The sequence below is a fragment of the Kogia breviceps genome, chromosome 9 (assembly GCF_026419965.1).
Source record: "Kogia breviceps isolate mKogBre1 chromosome 9, mKogBre1 haplotype 1, whole genome shotgun sequence".
Lineage (NCBI taxonomy): Eukaryota > Metazoa > Chordata > Mammalia > Artiodactyla > Physeteridae > Kogia > Kogia breviceps.
This window is the reverse complement of record NC_081318.1, coordinates 13,310,279-13,331,174: the sequence shown is the minus strand read 5'-3', so window position 1 is coordinate 13,331,174 and position 20,896 is coordinate 13,310,279. Positions and strand designations below refer to the sequence as shown.

The following is a 20,896-nucleotide window of genomic DNA, read 5'->3' as shown; positions in this document are numbered from 1 at the left end:
TTCATATTTAAGAGTTAAGGACTCTTGACGTCAATACTACCCAAAGCAATCGACAGATTCAATGCAAGCCCTACCAAAATGGCAATGTGTTTGGAGAAATAGAAAAATCCATCCTGAAATTCATGAGGAAATTCAAGGGATTCCAAATAGCCAAAACAATTTTGAAAAAGAAGAACAAAGTTGGAGATTTGCATTTCCACAATGAGATACCACTTCACACTCATTAGGATGACTATTATTAAACACACACATACACACACACACACACACACACACACACACACACACACACACAGAGAACGTAATCTTGGCAAGGATATAAAGGATTGTTAGTGGGAATGCAAAATGTAGCTGCTTATGGAAAAGAGAATGGCAATTCCTTAAAAAATTAAATATAGAATTCTCTTATGATTCAGTAATTCCACTTCTGGGTATACACCCCCAAAAGAAGTAAAATCAGCATTATTCACAGTAACCAAAAGGTGGAAACAACCAACCACTGAAGGTAGCCACTGATAGATAAATGGATAAATAAAATGTGATATATACATACAATGGAATATTATTCAGCCTTAAATAGGAAGAAAATTTTGACACATGCTTCAACATGGATGAAGCTTGAAGACATTATGCTAAATGAAATCAGCCAGTTACAGGAAATATGTTAGAATTCCACTTATGTGACATTCTAGAGTAGTAAAATTCATAGAGACAGAAAGGAGAATGGTGGGTCTCAGTGGGTAATCAGTAGATTATCCACTTAAGGGACTTCAAATAGCAATATCCACAAGTCTTTTCCCTGGGCCTGGTCAACTTTCCTCAGGGAAGAATACTGTCATCTGCAGCCAGGCTCCTCTTCACAGTATATCAAATGGTGTTAAGTTCAATGTTTTATTATTTCTATGTTTATTTTCTGTAACCCACTCCCCTGATTAACATACAAGCTATCTGAAGGCAGAGATTTGGCTGGGGGTGGGGTGTGCGGGGTTGTTTTTTGTTATATTCCCTGAGCTTAGACAAGCACAAATATTAGCAGGCGCTCAAAAATTATCTGTTGAACAAATGAATCAAAGATTTACAGAGCACTTAATATGTGTTAGGAACTATGCTATTTTATACTTATAAACTCAATTTAATCTTTAAATTACCATATGTGTGATATAGTCCCATTTTACCAATGAGGTGAGGTATAAGGAGGTTAGGTAACCTGTCTGCATAAATTAAGGCAGAGCCAGAATTTAAACACACGGTCTGTGTGACTCCATGGTTCATCTTAACCACTATATTATACTGCCTTCTACAGAGAAATTGTGTAATGTTAGTTCCCCGAGAGTAAGAATCTACATGCTAATGATATAACCTACGAGCTATAGTCTGCTGTATACCATCCTCGTTAGATGTAATTCAAATAGTAAAAAGCCTGAAGCGTATGTGTGTGGAGGGGTAGTAAATCCCTGCAACAGTGAGACATGGTGATTGATGCAAATGGATTACATCTGAGGATGGGGCAAGTTTCTTGACACAAAATGGTTGGCAGAAAAACTGCTGGTTAAGTTGTCTAATTCTGATTAACAAAGAATTACTATTTTCACCAGGACTATTTGCCTCCTTACGACTCCTTTGCTTGTTCTCCTCACACATACAAGTAAAACAGACAGCATGGGATATTAGAAAGTACACTAAATATATTCAGAGGTATGAATTCTAGTCCTAGCACCGATACTAACTGGCAGTGTGCTCTGTGATAAGCCATATGAAGAAGAGAAGAGTTTATTAGCAGTTATTTCCAAACGTCCACGTTTATTTTAGAAATGCAAGCTTACTTTCTCTTGAAATACTGAAGGTTTAACTTACCCTTTAAAAGTAATTAGATTACTAAATTAGAATTTTCGTTTGGGAGTCTGTCAATCGATGCCTAACATCCTCTGGCATTTGAAGGCACATGGTGACCTGGTAATTTAGGGTTATCTCCCAGTATGACTGGTGATTACAGCGGGAGTCAGCTTTTATAGAGACAGCCAGTACAGGGTAGTGGTAAGCAGTGTGGGCTGTGGAGCCTGACTGCCTACATTCCACAACAGCTTCCTAGCTGTGGAACCTGAGTGACTTACATAGGAAACTAATGCCAAGAAAGCCTATCTGTGATTATAACAGTAACTACTACCTCATAGGATTAAGAACAATGACTAATAAATAAATTTACAATTATGTTAAAGGCTTGATACAAAAGCCTGAAGGCACTATCAAACAGTAAGGCTAAGCAATTTTGAGCTATTTAAATACTGCAGACTTTATCCATAGGAAGCAAAAACCTATTTTGTGGCGATGTGTTCTGGGAAAAAGATATTTCACAAAAGTCTCCCCATTTTCTATATGGTAACTAGTTTGCTGACCTCCAGAAAAGACTGTTTTCTCTCTCTTTTTTCACTAAGTTTTTGTTTTTTTTAAACCAGGGTGATGGGGCTTCCCTGGTGGCGCAGTGGTTGAGAGTCCGCCTGCCGATGCAGGGGACGCGGGTTCGTGCCCCGGTCCGGGAAGATCCCACATGCCGTGGAGCAGCTGGGCCCGTGAGCCATGGCTGCTGAGCCTGCGCATCCGGAGCCTGCGCTCCGCAATGGGAGAGGCCACAACGGTGAGAGGCCCGCGTACCGAAAAAAAAAAAAAAAAAAAAAAAACAGGGTGATATTTTGAAGCTTATATACAACTTCTCCTTCAGTTTTGATATTTTCCAAATTAGAAAATACTACATATTTATTGTAACAAGTGAAACAAGATTAAAAAGTACAATAAAGACAAAGCTAATTCTCTCTTCCCATATCTACTTCTAATTCCACTCCCTAAAATAACCAATATTACCAGTACAAATGTTTTTTTATAAGTTCATTTTCTTCTTTTCAAAATTACTACCTATGATACTCGAAAGCTTACCTCCAGATATATTGATGGTGGATTATGCTCCCCACCAAATTTGTCCAGTAGGGCCTCTATATGCTCCTGTGTCAATTTAATCATTTGTTTGATATTCCACACCTAAAAAATATTTTGAAAGAATATGAATACAAATCATTTAGAATATGAATTAGAAATATTTTAACATTTCTATTAAAATATTGCAGTAACTGCCAGTGTTCCTTGAAATTTAAAGCTTAGAGACCTTAGAGATCATTTAGTATAGTGGTTTTTCCCTTTTATTATTAAACTTCTTTAAATTTTTTCCTACAGTAGTAACACAATATATTCTCAACTATAATAGATTTAAGTAATACATGAGTATTCAGGAACAAGCAATGAAAATCTCTTTTCACTTTCCCCACATTGCTGGGCCCCCTGCCAAAAAGGTAAATGCTGTTTACAGTTTGATATACATTCTTCCATGTCTCCTTTTCACTCAAGTAAAAAACATAAATATATACATATATAAAATATACAACTATATATAATATAAATATTACATATTAAAATATTTTTAACACTTGCTTTTTTCATCAAACAACATGCCTCAGAATTCTTTCCATGTCAATACACATGTATTTTACTCCATTTAAAGGGTTGTATAAGCATCCTTTTAAATGGCTGAATTAAGTATAGATAGATAACATTCATTTCAAAATATTGTTATGACACTGCTTATTTCAACGGTCTTCAAACTTCAATGGTAACCTAAGGTTAGGTCGACATGGATGATTTTAGGACAATCAATTTCCAGATCCTCAGTGTCTATCTGTACTCTTCCTAATTGATCTGCTTTAGAACTAGTTCTCCTTTCTTCCTCTCCTTTTAAAATTACCACTTTGTAATTCTCCACTTTGTAAAAGAAAGGCAAAGTTCTTATCCATCTCAAATCCTACTAAGGTGCAATGTTCTGAGCTGTATAAACTTCAAAGCACCTAACAAACAAAAGAAGAAGGAAAATCCCTTGAAAAATGGGGGGGGGGGAATTAAGAGCAAGACCTTATTTTATTAATGAAACACATTCTTGGGAAGGCTCCAAGCCTCATCCATTTAACCAGCCAGCCAGCTGAGAATTCAGAAGTCTCAGCCAGCTGAGAATTCAAAGTCTAGAATTCAGAAGTCATAATACAGGCACATATTACATGTTTATTTTAAGATAAATAAGAAGTCAGTTTTTTTTTTTCTTAATGAAAAATGAGTTCAATTTATCTGAGTGGTGTGAGAATCTGCTTTGCAAATCACCATACGGTATATGATAGATAATCTCTATAAACTGAATGATTTGAATCTGCAATTTTAAGGTGTAACCAAAATGTATTTAACATATACTCTAGAAATCATGGTCTTTTAAACTATTTAAGTTATAATGAAAAAACATGAGACAATTTTCTAAAAAAATTTTATTTATTTATTTATTTATTTATTGGCTGCATTGGGTCTTTGTTGCTGTGTGCAGGCTTTCTCTAGTTGTGGTGAGCGGGGCCTACTCTCCATTGCGGTGCATGGACTTCTCACTGCGGTGGCTTCTCTTGTTGCAGAGCACAGGCTCTGGTGCGTGGGCTTCAGTAGTTGTGGCACATGGACTTAGTAGTAGTTGTGGCTCGTGGGCTCTAGAGCGCAGGCTCAGTAGTTGCGGTGCACCAGCTTAGTTGCTCCACAGTATGTGGGATCTTCCTGGACCAGGGCTCGAACCCATGTCCCCTGCATTGGCAGGCGGATTCTTAACCACTGAGCCACCAGGTAAGTCCCAAAAATGTGAGACAATTTTAAAATGTACAAGGGAGAATAAGTGAGCAAAGGGTTTCAGGACCCTTGGTTTATTTAATAATTCCTTACTAGAGGACATTTAGATTATTTCATTTTTCTCAACTTCAAACAATTCAGTGAATAGCTCTGAAATGCCTTTCTGGACAAAGGTACAAGTTTTCCTTTTAGATACTAAGGCAAAGGATTCCTGGATTGAAGGATATGCACATTTAAAAAGTTAATATACCAAATGGTCTTTCAAAAGGAAAAAGGTACCAAGATACCCTCCTACTAGGGTATCAGTCCACCCTTTTCCCCACAATCCCACAAACACTGGATATTTTCAAACTTTTAAACTTTTCCTGATCTTAAGGGGACAGATGATCTTGTTGTTTCAATTTGTATTTCCTAGAAAGTTGAGCATTTTTCATGTTTATTGGCCATTTTAATTTCTTTATGGAAAATTCCCTATCTGTATTCTTTCTCCCCATCTATTTTTTTCTTGTTCATTTATAGATATCCTTTATTCTGGATATTCTGGGCATTAATCCTTATTCTCCTACAAACGTTGCAGTCTTTCCTTCTTTTTACTTTATGTCTCTGCAGTCATAGAAAGTTTTGCTACTCAAAGCACGGTCCACAGACTACCAGCAGCATAATCTTCTGGAAGTTTGAGTAGCAGAATCTCAGGCCCCATTTCAGACCTACCAAACTTTAACAAAGTGATCCTTATTAAAGTTTGAGAAGAAATGACTGAAGTTTCTAATTTTTTCTACAGTCAGATATTACAATATTTTCCTTTATGACTCCTTCGCTAATTTCTCCTATCCCCAACAAGTATTAGATATCTTCTTTTCTCTAGCTATACTTACTCCCCAAGTGATCTTACCTAATCTTGTGGCTTTATATGCCAAATATAAATTGATGAAACCCAAATTTTTAAACCCAGCTCTATGCTCTCAACTCCAGACTTTCTGCCCAACTGCTTACTGAATATCTCTACTAAGATAACTAATAAGCATCTCAAACTTAACATGTTCAAAAGTTAACTTTTGATCTGTCCCCCAGAGCCCCTTCAAAACTTGTTTTTCTTACAGTCTCTTCATCTCAGAAAATGACAAATTCCCTCTATGATGAGTTCATTGACCACCCAGGCAGAAGTGCTTTATAGTCAAAATTTGATATCCTAAAATTGCTTACGTTTTTCATGTCTATTAGCTACTTTGAAATCAGAAACATGTTTTATTCATCTTTTATTCCCCCATCACTTATCTTGGTGTGTCTTTGTCATAACACGTATTCAATTAGTGCTGGAGCTAAGATTTAAGCTGTTTTCAGAATAGGATAAGAGAGAAAAATTAATCCTAGTTCAGCGATTCTTTCCAGTCAAGGAAATTAAGTACATTCTTTTTTTTAAAGCTCCACAGATAAAACTCATGTGCAGTTAGGGTAAAGAACCATTCCCCCAAAGAATGGGAGAAAGGGAAAAGAAAAAAAATTAGAGAGGGCAAAGAGCATGGGGGAAATGAGGAGACTGAGCTGATTAGAGCTGATTAGAATTAAATTTTCTTGCTGGAGGTAGAAAATGCAGGGCCTGACCACAAATGCCTGAAAGGCAGGTTTCTTAACTTCCAAACAAAAGCAACTTTATTTCCGAAGAATGAAGAAAAATCACTATGAACCCTAGTTGTAATTAGAAAAGATGAGTCTGGGAGAGGAAATTCTCTCAGATTTTCCCCAAAGAGTAAGAAAAAAAACTCTGATGATATTTATACTTTGACGATATATTAAAACGTAGAATAAGATACTGTAAAGTTAACAGGAGACATAGAGCTTTGCCCTTAAAATGTCTTCTTGGAAAAACAAGAAAAACTGTTACAACAATCCTAAAAGGGAAATGAAAGAATTAAAAACAAAAAACTTCAAAAAAGGTACTAGAAGATTTCCTATCCTTTTTTGATCTCTTCAGTAGAACGCAGCAATTAAAACCAGGCAATACTAGTAAACAACTTATCATTTCTAGCAACTTAAAAAATGGCAAAATTCACTCTCCAAAAAAGGACTGAATTTTTTTTAAAAATCCAAGTTAAAATATAATGCAGACAAACTGCTATGGGAGGAATTGAAGGGTAGCAAAGGCAGAAAAAACTACAGCCACTGACTCCCCTCCTCCCAACAAGAAGGTATCAGATCCAAATTATTGGTTTCTATCAAACCTTTAAAGAAATATACTATCAATTATTAATAGGTGATAGTATATGTAAAAAAGAAAATCTTCCAAATTCATTTTATGAAGCTAGTGAAATCGAGATGTCAAACCCTGACAAAGATAAGACAAAAAAATAAAGCCACAAAATAATCCAACCTGTGAGGAAAGACAAACTCTTAAAACATAATTCAGTACTATATATGTATTTTTTAATGTGGGGATAGTCATTCATTAGGGATCCAGTAACATAATACTTTAGGTCAAAGGAGAAAATTACAGGACTTGTCTAATAGATGCCAAAAAACAAATGATTATTACCAAAGATAATAAATAATAATAATAAAGAAGAGACTTTGTTCTAAAATTCCAAGAAAATTGTTAAAAGAATCATGGTACTGAAAGCAAGAAAACTAGCACACCTGTCATTCACCAGAAAAAATTCTGAGTAATTCCTCTAAAATAATACAGATATAATCAAGCTTGACCAAAAAAATCAAAGCTAATAAACTGTGGACCAAAATATAAGAGGAAGTTCCTACTGAAATAATTCTGGAAGATCTCAAAGCTTAAAGACAAACACATAAAAAGGAAGCATGAAAAAACTACAAAGACTGAATTTTGAATCATATAGTCATTTAAAAAAATCTCAGTATAAGTACATAGATTAGAGTTGAAAAGAGAATTAAAGAACTAGAAGATGATTGAGAAAATTAGCCAAAAGGCAGAGAAAAATGAAAGGAAAACATAAAAGACATAAAGAACAGAATTAATAAATGCAGAGGTAAACAGAAAATGGGAGAGATATTTGAAAAGATGGCTGTAATTTTCCAAAACAGTTGGAAATCAAAAATACTCAAGAGTAGCAAAATGAGTCCTGGCCATGACAAATAAAACTAAATCCACAACCATCCAGGTTGAAGTGAAAATGCATAAAAGTTCTTAAAGTCAACCAGAAAGAAAAGAAAGATAAATCAAACTGATGTCATACTCCTAAGAACAGTAAAAGAAGTCAGAGGATAATGAATTGACCTCAAGGTGCTAAAAGAAAATAGCTAACAACCTAGAAAAAGGAAACTAAACCCAGAATAATATAAAAGAACAGTATGACACGCTAATAAACATCCCACAAATGTATACATCCTGAAACCCAGAACCTATAAATGGTAACTTATGTGACAAAAAGAACTGTGCAAATGTAATTAAGTATCTTGAGTTAGGGAGATTATCCTGGATTATCTGGGTGGGCCCTAAGTGTAATCACATCCTTATAAAATGGAACTGGAGGGAGATTTTACTGCAGAGCATTAGGCAATAGGAGACCTACCAGAGAGATTTGAAGATGCTACACTGCTGGCCTTGAAGTTGGAAGAAGGGGCCATGAGTCAAGGAATGCAATGCTAGAAGCTGGAAAAGGCAAGGAAATTGCTCTAAAGAGAGCACAGCCTTTGTGACACCTTAGTTTTGGCCTAGTGAAACCTATTTCAGACTTGCTAAGAGAATAAATTTGTACTGTTGTAACCCACCAAGTTTGTGGCAATTTGCTATTGCAGCCATAGGAAACTAATACAAATGGGGAACCTAGAAACTATAAACATGACAGTATATAAAAATAAGCATAGACTATATAGAATAACAACTAAAACAATGACTACAACTAATGGGAGAAATGGCCAGCACTAAAGCATGCATGCATGTATGTATGTATGTATGTATTTATTTATTTTGTGGTACACAGGCCTCTCACTGTTGTGGCCTCTCCCATTGCGGAGTGCAGGCTCCAGACATGCAAGCTCAGCGGCCATGGCTCACGGGCCTAGCTGCTCCGCGGCATGTGGGATCCTCCCAGACCGGGGCACGAACCCGTGTCCACCGGGGCACAAACCCGTGTCCCCTGCATCGGTAGGCGGACTCTCAACCACTGCGCCACCAGGGAAGCCCTGCACTAAAGCATTTTAGGGTCCATCTATTATTCAAGAAGAAGAGTTCTGGAACATCTTGTTGTGTTGGATAGATGTGAAAACAACACAAGAGCTAGCCTAAAGGGACTCTTACTGGTCAAATTTGGGATGTTTTCAGCAAAAAGAGTAAAGACTACAATTAACTATAATAGACTGCATACATTTAAAAAAATAAAAATTCACTAGCCCAGAAAAATAGTGTTTGATGGGAGACTTTAGGTAACTGTGACATCTTGAGAAAATTAAATATTAATGGAAAAGAATTATGCATTTATCCTGCCTTTTTGGAAAAAAATCATAGTTATTCTCATTTGATATAAGAGGCTCTTTTTTTAAAAAATAAGTATTAAATTAAATTAAAGATGATACAAATAGATGGAGAGATATACCACGTTCTTGGATTGGAAGAATCAACATTGTGAAAATGACTCTACTACCCAAAGCAATCTACAGATTCAATGCAATCCCTTTCAAACTACCACTGGCATTTTTTTTACAGAACTAGAACAAAAAATTTCACAATTTGTATGGAAACACAAAAGACCCTGAATAGCCAAAGCAATCTTGAGAACGAAAATAGGAGCTGGAGGAATCAGGCTTCCTGACTTCAGACTATACTACAAAGCTACAGTAATCAAGACAGTATGGTACTGGCACAAAAACAGAAATATAGATCAATGGAACAGGATAGAAAGCCCAGAGATAAACCCACACACATATGGTCACCTTATCTTTGACAAGGGAGGCAAGAATATACAGTGGAGAAAAGACAGCCTCTTCAGTAAGTGGTGCTGGGAAAACTGGACAGGTACATGTAAAAGTATGAAATTACAACACTCCCTAACACCATACACAAAAATAAACTCAAAATGGGTTAAAGACCTACATGTAAGGCCAGACACTATCAAACTCTTAGAGGAAAACATAGGCAGAACACTCTATGACATAAATCACAGCAAGATCCTTTTTGACACACCTCCTAGAGAAATGGAAATAAAAACAAAAATAAACAAAACAAATGGGACCTAATGACACTTAAAAGCTTTTGCACAGCAAAGGGTCCCATAAACAAGACCAAAAGACAACCCTCAGAATGGGAGAAAATAGTTGCAAATGAAGCAACTGACAAAGGATTAATCTCCAAAATTTATAAGCAACTCATGCAGCTCAATAACAAAAAAACAAACAACCCAATCCAAAAATGGGCAGAAGACCAAAATAGACATTCTCCAAAGAAGATATACAGATTGCCAACAAACACATGAAAGAATGCTCAACATCATTAATCATTAGAAAAATGCAAATCAAAACTACAATGAGATACCATCTCACACAGGTCAGAATGGCCATAATCAAAAAATCTAGAAACAATAAATGCTGGAGAGGGTGTGGAGAAAAGGGAACACTCTTGCACTGCTGGTGGGAATGTAAATTGATACAGCCACTATGGAGAACAGTATGGAGGTTCCTTAAAAAACTACAGATAGAACTACCATACGACCCAGCAATACCACTACTGGGCATATACCTTGAGGAAACCATAATTCAAAAAGAGTCATGGAGCTTCCCTGGTGGCGCAGTGGTTGAGAGTCCACCTGCCAATGTAGGGGACACGGGTTCGTGTCCCGGTCCGGGAGGATCCCACATGCCACAGAGCGGCTGGGCCCGTGAGCCATGGCAGCTGAGCCTGTGTGTCCGGAGCCTGTGCTCCGCAATGGGAGAGGCCAAAACAGCGAGAGGCCCGCGTACCACAAAAAAAAAAAAAAAAAAAAAAAAAAAAGAGTCAAGTATCAAAATGTTCATTGTAGCTCTATTTACAATAGCCAGGACATGGAAGCAACCTAAGTGTCCATCAACAGATGAATGGATAAAGAAGATGTGGCATATATATATACAATGGAATATTACTCAGCCACAGAAAGAAATGAAACTAAGTTATTTGTAATGAGGTGGACAGACCTGGAGTCTGTCATATAGAGTGAAGTAAGTCAGAAGGAGAAAAACAAATACCATATGCTAACACATATATATGGAATCTAAGAAAAAAAAATGTCATGAAGAGACTATGGGTAGGACGGGAATAAAACACAGACCTACTAGAGCATGGACTTGAGGATATGGGGAGGGGGAAGGGTAAGCTGTGACGACATGAGAGAGTGGCATGGACATATATACACTACCAAACGTAGGGTGGATAGCTAGTGGGAAGCAGCCGCATGGCACAGGGTGATCAGCTAGGTGGTTTGTGACCACCTAGAGGGGTGGGATAGGGAGAGTGGGATGGAGGGAGACGCAAGAGGGAAGAGATATGGGAACATATGTATATGTATAACGGATTCACTTTGTTGTAAAGCAGAAACTAACACACAATTGTAAAACAGTTATACTCCAATAAAGATGTTAAAAAAAATAAGTAAATAGTGCGTATGTGTGGTTTTTAAAATTAATTAACTGATTGATTTTTGTCTGTGTTGGGTCTTCGTTGCTGCAAGCGAGCTTTTCTCTAGTTGCAGCGAGTGTGAGCTACTCTTTGTTGTGGCGTGCGGGCTTCTCGTTGCGGTGGCTTCTCTTGTTGCAGAGCATGGGCTCTAGACGTGTGGGCTTCAGTGGTTGTGGCATGCGGGCTCAGTAGTTGTGGCTCGCGGGCTCTAGAGCGCAGCCTCAGTAGTTGTGGCGCACAGGCTTGGCTGCTCTGCGGCATGGAGGATCTTCCCGGACCAGGGCTCAAACTTGTGTCCCCTGCACTGACAGGCAATTCTTAACCACTGAGCCACCAGGGAAGTCCCAAGAAGCTCCTCTTTACAAAAGAATGACAACTAATATAAAATAATTGATTTAGGAAAGGACAGGATGCTAAAACCATTAGGTGAAAAGTTGATGAGCAGAATACTAGCATAATGCCAAAGTATTTCCCCCCAGATTAAAGACAAAGGGAAACACATACCTTTACAAGGAGAGATGTAGCTTAGAATCATTAACAGTGTGACAACTTGACAAGTGCCTCTTAATGTGATGCAACATAAACAACACATTATTTATCACCCATGAAGTATACATGAAAAACATTTAAATAGAATCTAAACCTTTATACTTAGCTTCTAGTTTAGAAGAAATATAATAAAGAAAAATATGCTAAAAGACCACAATGAAATAATCAGACAAATATGGAGTATGTGACATTCTATAAGATATTTACCTTCCTTTGAAAATCAAAGCTATGATATCAGACAAATCCAAACACGTCATTCCATGACAACTGTCCTGGTCTCTTTAATAAATTATGTCATGGGGAACAAAATGGTGGGTGGTCACTTCAGACTAAAATACAACTACTACTAAAAGACAGCAACTGACTTAATGCATGCACAAAGAGAAGATATTAGTTCAGGGATGGAGAACAGCTATAAACGATATTCTTGGGGTAACTAGGCAAATTTGAACATGTACTAGATATAAGATTACGAAACTGTCAATCTTCCTAGACATAATGATATTGTGACCAGGTAAAATAATTTTTTCCCCCTTAGGAGCTATAAATTGAGCAAAATGTTAATATACTGTTGAATCTAGGTAGTGTAGTATTTATATAAATGTACATGGTACTATTATTTCAACTTTTCTGTAGGTTTGAGTTCTTACCCAAACTTTTAATTTCTTTTACCTTTAATGTTAAGTAATGGTCCTCCTTCTCCCCAACAATGCTTTTTATATTAAAGTCTGATATTAACCTACCTACACCAGCTTTTTACCACTACTTGTCTGGTATTGTCCTTTCTCACCCTTTGACTTTCAACCATTGTGTGTCTCCTATAAATGAATCATAGATAAATTTTTTTTGTTAGCTTGTTTTGTTTTAAACACATCTGTATTTTAACCAGAGAATTTAGTTCATTTATATTTTTGTAGCTGATTTATTTCTACATCTTATTACGCGCTTTCTGCTTATGCCGCTTTTTCTTGCTTTTCTGACTTCTATGAAATTGATCGAGTTTTGTTACTCTTCCTTTTACTTCTATATATCAGCCACAAAGCAAGTTTCATAAACACAAAAATTGCTATCATATAAACCATATTCGTTTACCATGATGCAACTAAATTAGAAATGAGTAACAAAATGTGAATATATTTTTGGAAAAGTCAACAATTACTTTAAAAATCTTAGAATGTTAGAAATAGGGATCTTTTAATAAAGTATATGAAACCTGCAGCAAAATACCACAGTGAAAGATGAGGAATAAGATAAGGCTGCCTGTTATCACTGCTGTGATATACAAGACAGTTAATGGCATGGAGATAAGATACAAAAAGAGACTTCAGAATTGGACTGGTAGTGATAAAAACTTATTTGTAGAAAACACGTTATCTATAGAAAATCCCAAGAGACTCTATAAACGGTTAGGGTTAATAACTATTAACTATAAAGACTAATGTAAGAGTTCAGCAAGACTGGGACTGGCGGATGTAAGATCAAGGATACAAATATTACATAGTGTTCCAATGCATCAGCCAGAGCCAATTAAAAAAGATGCCATTCACAACAGCAACAAAAACTGTAAAGAATTCAGGAATAAATCTAACAAAAGACTGTAAGATCTTTGTGGCGTAAACAACAAAATAATATACAAGTGCATAAAAGAATATTGATAAGAGACAAACTCAGATGACACTGGAGGCTAATTGCCTCCCCTCTTATTATAGCCTATCAAGAAGCTGACTCAACAGCCTGAGTTTACTCAATGCAAGAAGAGGGTGGGGACAGCTCCAGAGCTCAGGATCCTTTCCCTTTCTAATAAGGCCATTTCATCAACATCAAAGCTCCAATTATTACCTAGGAGCTCTTTCCATGGTAAATTAATTCTAGTTATGTCTACCCTAAGAACACAAATATGTGGAAATAAAAGAGCTCAGGGGACTGTGTGTACTCTTGTACTTACTTTCCTCCACTAAACTTTATTTCACATTTACGCTATATGATATGTGTGTGTGTGCCCTCTCTTCATTTGACAAATATGTAAATTGTGTGTGTGTGTGTGTGTGAGGACTCAATGCCATAAAAATCTCAATTTTCCCCGAATTAATTCAGTGCAGTACAATAAAGAAATTCCCAAGAGAGATTTTTTTCCCATGGAATTTGACCAACTCTAAAATTCTTATGGAAGCACTGTAAAATGATAGCCTTTTAATAATAAGGAAAGTAAGAAAGGTGTTACCAGACAGCAAGATTTATAAAGCAATAGTATGGTAGGAATAGAAAAACAGTAAATGGACTGAATAAGGATTCAGAAGCACAGGGATTTTTTTTAACATGGATTTTTAAAAATTGAAGTATCGTTGATTTACACTGTTTCAGGTATATAGCAAAGTGATTCAGTTTTATACACACACACACACACACACACACACACACACATTCTTTTTCAGATTCTTTTCCATTATAGGTGATTACAAGATATTGAATATAGTTCCCTGTGCTATACATTAAGTCCTTGTTGTTTATCTATTTTATATATAGCAGTATTTATCGGTTAACCTCAAATTCCTAATTTATCCCTCCCCTCCAGTAATTCTAAGTTTGTTTTCTATGTCTGTGAGTCTATTTCTGTTTTGTAAATAAGTTCATTTGTATCATTTTTTTTTAGATTCCACATAGAAGTGATATCATATGATATTTGTCTTTGACTTACTTCACTTAGTATGATAATCTCTAGGTCCATCCATGTTGCTGCAAATGGCATTATTTCATTCTTTTTTCTGGCTGGGTAGGCACAGGTATTTATATACATGGCATATGGTTTGTGTTGGCATTATAATTTAGTGGGAAACAAAACTGACTGTATAATAAATAATGCTGGGGTAACTGGTTATCTCTTTAGAAAAGGTCAAATAATCCAAAAGAAAACAGAGCAAAGGGTTTACGAATAAGAGTTCACTAAAGAGAATTCAGAATATCCAATAAACACATGATGAAATAAATGACCTCATTAGTAATTGAAGAAAAGAAAATTAAAATGAGAAACCATTTCACACCCATGGGACTGGCAAAAAATTCAGCACCAACCATGTACAGCAATAGATGCTCTTCTATTCTACAGGTGGGTATAATGTAAATGTCTGAGAATAAACTGGCAATATCTAGTAAAGTTGAAGATGGGCATTAAGCTATGATCTAGCTATTACATAATAACATAGGCACAAGACATATTCATTGCAATAATGTTTATAATAGCAAAATATTGGAACCAAGTCAAATATTCCCTAAGAGAAAAAAGGGCAAACTCCAATATATTTGTGGAATGGAATACTAGCTAGAAGTCAAAATGAAGAACTAAAGCTAAATATATCAACATGAACACATCTCAAAAACACAATACTGGACTTCCCTGGTGGCGCAGTGGTTGAGAATCCGCCTGCCAATGCAGGGGACGCGGGTTCGTGCCCCGGTCCGGGAAGATCCCACATGCCGCAGAGCGGCTGGGCCCGTGAGCCATGGCTGCTGAGCCTATGCGTCTGGAGCCTGTGCTCCGCAACGGGAGAGGCCACAACAGTGAGAGGCCCACGTACCGCAAAAAACCCCCCCCACACACAAAAACACACACAAACACACACACACACACTACTGAGTGAAAAAAGCAAATTCCAGGGTATGTACAGCTTTAAACATGGAACCGACATTGTTTATGGATATATATCCACAGCAAAAATATAGAAACATGCATGGGTATGATAAACACTAAATTCAGGATAATGGTTACCTCTGAAAAGAGAGAGGGCAGGGAATAGATCCAAAGGTAATCTTTGATTATCTATATGGTCTCTTTGATTACTGTTTCTATAATTTTCTTATATATTTAAAAAATCTGAAGGAAATATGAAAAAAGACATGATTCAACAGTTGGGTAATGGATACATGGATGGTCATATTATTCTCTACAATTTTCTATATGCTTGAAAAGGGAAGGAAGGAAGGAAGGAAATAAATAACTTGAGCTGGTGAGTTGGTTAGCTCCTTCCACACTAAACTTGTCCTTACTTTTGTAACTGGGGCGGCCCTAAACTGCCTACTCCAATCCCTGTGCCCTAAAAGAAACCAACCAATGAACACAAAAGACTTATGGAGAACCCACGATCAGACTTCCCATTTAGAAAAGAAGTCTAGATCTGTATAATTACAAAGTTCTCTACTGTAATTAACTCAGTCTTTTATTCATAAGTATGAATAGACAGTCAAGATTCACAAGACATGTACAGCATGGTGACTATAGTTAATAATACTATACTGTATATTTGAAAGTTGCTAAGAGAGTAGATCTTAAAAGTTCTCATCCTAAGGGGTAAAAAAAATTCTTTGTGTGGCAATGGATGTTAACTAACTTATTGTGGTGATCATTTCTCAATATACACAATTTTGTATATTGTATATCTGAAACTAATAATGTTATATGTCAATTATATCTCAATTTTTTTAAAAAAGTGAAAATCCAACAGGAAGAAAGAGAAAGATCATGATGAACAAACAGAATGACGGGTAAGGAGAAAATGGAAATATTATTATTGGGAAAAAAATTTAGAAGGGGTAAAAACAGAATGAGCATTGGTAAAGTCCATGGCAGTGATTTGCAATATAAAGTTAAAGAAACTTCCCAGAAAGTAAAGCAAAGCAAAACGAAGGAAAAAACAGAGGTGCATAACACAAGTAAATAGTTGGGATATTAAGAACATATCAGGGAAGTTCAAAATTCATTTAATAAAAACTCTAAATGATGAAAATAGAAGAAATAAAAATTTTAAAATATTTTGACCTAAGGAAAAACATCAGTATTCTGAGTGAAAACGCTCAGTGAGGGCTAAGAGAGTTGAGTAAAAAAGACTCATGTCTGAATAAATCCTAGTTTCCATGAATAAACTTCAGAAACTCAAAGTTGAGAAGAAAACCCTAAATGTTTCCTACTGAATAACTAGAATTGATATCAGACTTTTCATCAGCAACATGAAAAGAGAATGAAAACAGAAAATGGATTAACTTATTGCCTAAGGCTGGGGGCGGTTACTGGGAATGGGGAATGAATTCTATCTGGGGGATTCTCTTTGGGGTGATAAAAATGTTCTACAATGGACTGTGATAACGATTGCACAACTCTGGGAATATATTTAAAACTACTGAAGCGTACTCTTTAAATGGGTGCGTTCTATGATATGTGAATTATATCTCAATAAAGCTTTGAACAGAAAAGACAATGGAGTAATGTTTTCATTGCCCTGAATAAAAATGATTTGAACCTAGAATTTTACCCTCCAGGAAAACTACCAATCAAGCATGAGGGTAAATGAAACTTTTTGGTCATGTAAGGTCTCAAAAATTTACCTCAACAGGACTTACAGTTCTGAAAACACTCCTATCTTTTGACTTAGCAGTTCTACTTCTAGGAATTTACCAGTCTCCCACAAAACTAGAAAACACAGTAGGTCTATTTATACAGATAAATGATTCACCACGTGAAAAAACACCAATTGATTTTTTAAAATTTGGCACTATCTTTACATACAACAAAACAAACACAAAACAAAAACCTAAGCTGCTCCCCCACCAAAAAAAAAGATTCCATAAAAAGTCATGTTTCAAAGTAGAGAGTTAAAGATAGCAAGAATGATAACAAAAAGCGGTCAGAACAATTAGGCAAAGGGCCAGGTTATGAAGCATCCTGAAAGCCATAGTAAGTAGCTTTGATTTTATTCTAAGATATGAGAATTCAAAGTTTCAAAAGTGGAGGTGTGTGTGTGTGTGTGTGACATAATCTGATTGATATTTTATTATTATTGACAATTATAATCCCATTTTAAAGATGAGAATATTGTGGCACAGAGGTGTTAAGTATTTTGCTCAAAGCCACAAAGCTGGTAAACAATGAAGTCAGAATTTAATTCTAGACAATGTAAATCCAAAGCAGTAATATATTATAGTGCCTCAAATATCACTTTAGTGGAGAAGAGATTATAGGAAGGGCAAGAATGGATGCAGAGAAGACCAGTGAGACTACGGTTGCAGGCTAAGCAGGAGACGACTGCTTGGACTAAAGTGGAAGCAGTGGAGATGGAGAAAAACTGGTGAATCTGGTATATATTTTAGAGGTAGGAAGATGAAACTCACTAATAAATTAGACATGGGAGAAGGGTGAGAGAGAGAAATAAGAATCAAGGCTCACCCCAAGATTTTGACTAAGTAACAGGGTGGACGGTGATGCCATCTACTGAAGTGGGGAATCTCGAGGAGAAGAAATCAAGTATTATATCACCCACAAGAGGATAATTAAATGATCAAGGAGGCAGCTAGCTACGCATTTTAGCACTCAGGAACAGATATGAGGCAGGAGATACATTTGGGTGTCACAGTACTTGGACTGTAGGCAAAGAAGACTCATCCTTAGAGCCCACCAATATTTAGAGGATTGGTAAAGAATAGAGTCCACAAAAATGGTTGAGAAGAAACAGACACAGAGGTAGGAGAAAAACTATTCAATGAAGATAATTTATTGGATAAGAATAGGAACAAGAAATAGTGGATAGAAGACACTAGGAAGGATGAAATCTATATAACTGTACATCTTTGATAATCATATTTACATATATTTGCATATGTATCAGGGCTGGCAGATAACAGAGTATGTTTGTAGGCTGAAGGGAAAATCCAATAGAGAGAAATTCATGATGTGGAAAAGAGAAGCTAACTGCAGGAAGGAAGCGCTAGAGACAGTAAGAAGAGATGGAACCTGAGTCACAAGAACAGGAATTAGATTAGACTGTCATGGAAGGTCTCTGATAACAAGAGAAAGGAAGACTGAGAACATGAAGACCAATGCAGATAGGTCTGCAGATACGGTGATGCGAAGATGATGACAGCTGCATCCAATTTCTCAATAAAGTTTGAGGTCAAGTCCACAGATGAGAATGGGGGCTGTGAGAGGTTTGCAATGAGTGAAAATGCAGTCTTAATAGGGAAAGTGAAGAAGGAGCAGCACTGCCAGACACTGTTGAAGCCCTGTTGAGGTTCATGGCATAAATTTAGAGCAGTACATTCAACTGCCTGAGTGCAGGCAGAGAGACGCTGGGCAGCTGGTATCAATATTTATTCCGCACATAAAAGGGGAGGCGGACTAGAGAGTCAAGGATATTATTCTTTTTTTAAAATTAATTTTTATTGGGCTATAGTTGCTTTACATTGTTGTGTTAGTTTCTACTGTACAGCAAAATGAATCAGCTATACATATACATACATCCCCCTTTTTGGATTTCCTTCCCATTTAGGTCACCACAGTGCATTATGCAGAGTTCCCTGTGCTATACAGTAAGTTCTCATTACTTATCTATTTTATACATAGTATCAATAGTGTATATGTGTCAATCCCAATCTCCCGATTCCTCCCACCCCCTCCCCATGGCTATTATTAATTCTTATAGTCATTCCTTACTAATATCTTAGTCCTGAAGTCTGTGAGTTGTGAAGAAACAGTTTTACTTGAGAAGGCTGAAGAACGGCTATAATCAAGGGCCAGACAGGTGTCTGGAACCTTTCAGGTTAAGAAAGAGGCTGAGGGGCTTCCCTGGTGGCGCAGTGGTTGAGAATCCGCCTGCCAATGCAGGGGACACGGGTTCGTGCCCTGGTCCAGGAAGATCCCACATGCCGCGGAGCGGCTGGGCCCGTAAGCCATGGCCGCTGAGCCTGCGCATCTGGAGCCTGTGCATCTGGAGCCTGTGCTCCGCAATTGGAGAGGCCACAACAGTGAGAGGCCCAAGTACCGAAAAAAAAAAGAGAAAGAGGCTGAGGATTTAAGAGTTTGTTGATCGCAGTTCCGCAATTACTTTGGCCAGTAGACAGTAATAAATAAAAATAGGAAAGTGGTACTCAAGAAATCAATAACAGACTATATCCTGACTTTGAGTTAAACTTGGAAATTAATCTAAAATTATCTGAAATGGAATAAGAGGATCAAAACATTTCTTTTGGTTGGTTAAGAGCAAGTAAATCCTAACATTTCAAGGATCCTGACAAAACACAAAAGAAAACAGCACCATAAATGAACCATTTTAAACTGTCCATAAAATTGTCCACTAAATTTACGTAACTTTAAAAAATTCAACTACTCACCACTACTATTCAAAAGGGTCTTCAGTAAACATATCAAATTTTTGTCACATACATATAACTGAATTAAACAGAACTGTATTGGGAGTAGGAATAAAATTGGATGAAAATGCAGATTTATATCATGTGAAACAGATGCAGTACAGATTCAGGACTTTCAGTTGCAAATATTTTTACACATCTTAACAACTTATCATGTTTCCTGCTATTAATTTTGGTACAACCCCCAGGTCATAATTTTCTTCCATTGTAACCTCCTATCCCAAGTCACTTTTTATTTTCCAAAACCATGGGAAACACTTCTGCACACCACATCCTACAATTCTAAAATCACTGTCACAAAGATTTGTGGAAAAACACTGTCACAAGTAAATAACTGGGGCAATAATGGCCTATTAGGGCTTAAGTTCAGTAAAGTTGAGATCTGTAACACACTGATCACTGTTTTATTCCTAGCACTTACGTATACTGGCAAGAAGCAGGTATTTTATAGGTGCTGGCTGCACGAAAATATAAAAACTATATATTCTGGGTAAGCTCCGAGTAGAATGATTAAATCACATTCAAGAGGGTTCAACTGAGGTCAGAGAAGTAGGAGCCACCTTAGTCAAGATATTTTCTTTCTTTTTCAGCTGGGGTTCCATGAGAGAATTAAATTCTCATGCCCCAAGGCATCCAGTGTAAGTAATGAACTACCCTGTCTCTGATATATCTAGAATGGTACCTAGAAGACTCCCAAGTGAGACAAGAGCTAAAACGAATGCTCACTAGTTTTAGGCATTTTTTTTGTAAACCCTGGAACAACACATAATATTTTGTGAAGAGCGCTTAGTGGTCTGTGAATGTTTTAAGAATACAATGTAACCATACACACACTGGAAAAATATCACCTGG

The 20,896-nt window shown here is 36.7% G+C and overlaps 1 protein-coding gene across 11 annotated transcripts in view; it reads right to left on the bottom strand.

Annotated features, from left to right (window-relative positions):
- Window positions 1-20,896, bottom strand: part of BRAF (B-Raf proto-oncogene, serine/threonine kinase) — a 146,561-nt gene that overhangs the window by 88,062 nt on the left and 37,603 nt on the right. For all 11 annotated transcript variants that reach the window (XM_059073484.2, XM_059073483.2, XM_067041984.1 and 8 more), the window contains exon 2: window positions 2,929-3,030. In XM_059073484.2, coding sequence (XP_058929467.1) covers window positions 2,929-3,030 — 102 coding nt within the window. The remainder of the gene's footprint in view (window positions 1-2,928; window positions 3,031-20,896) is intronic.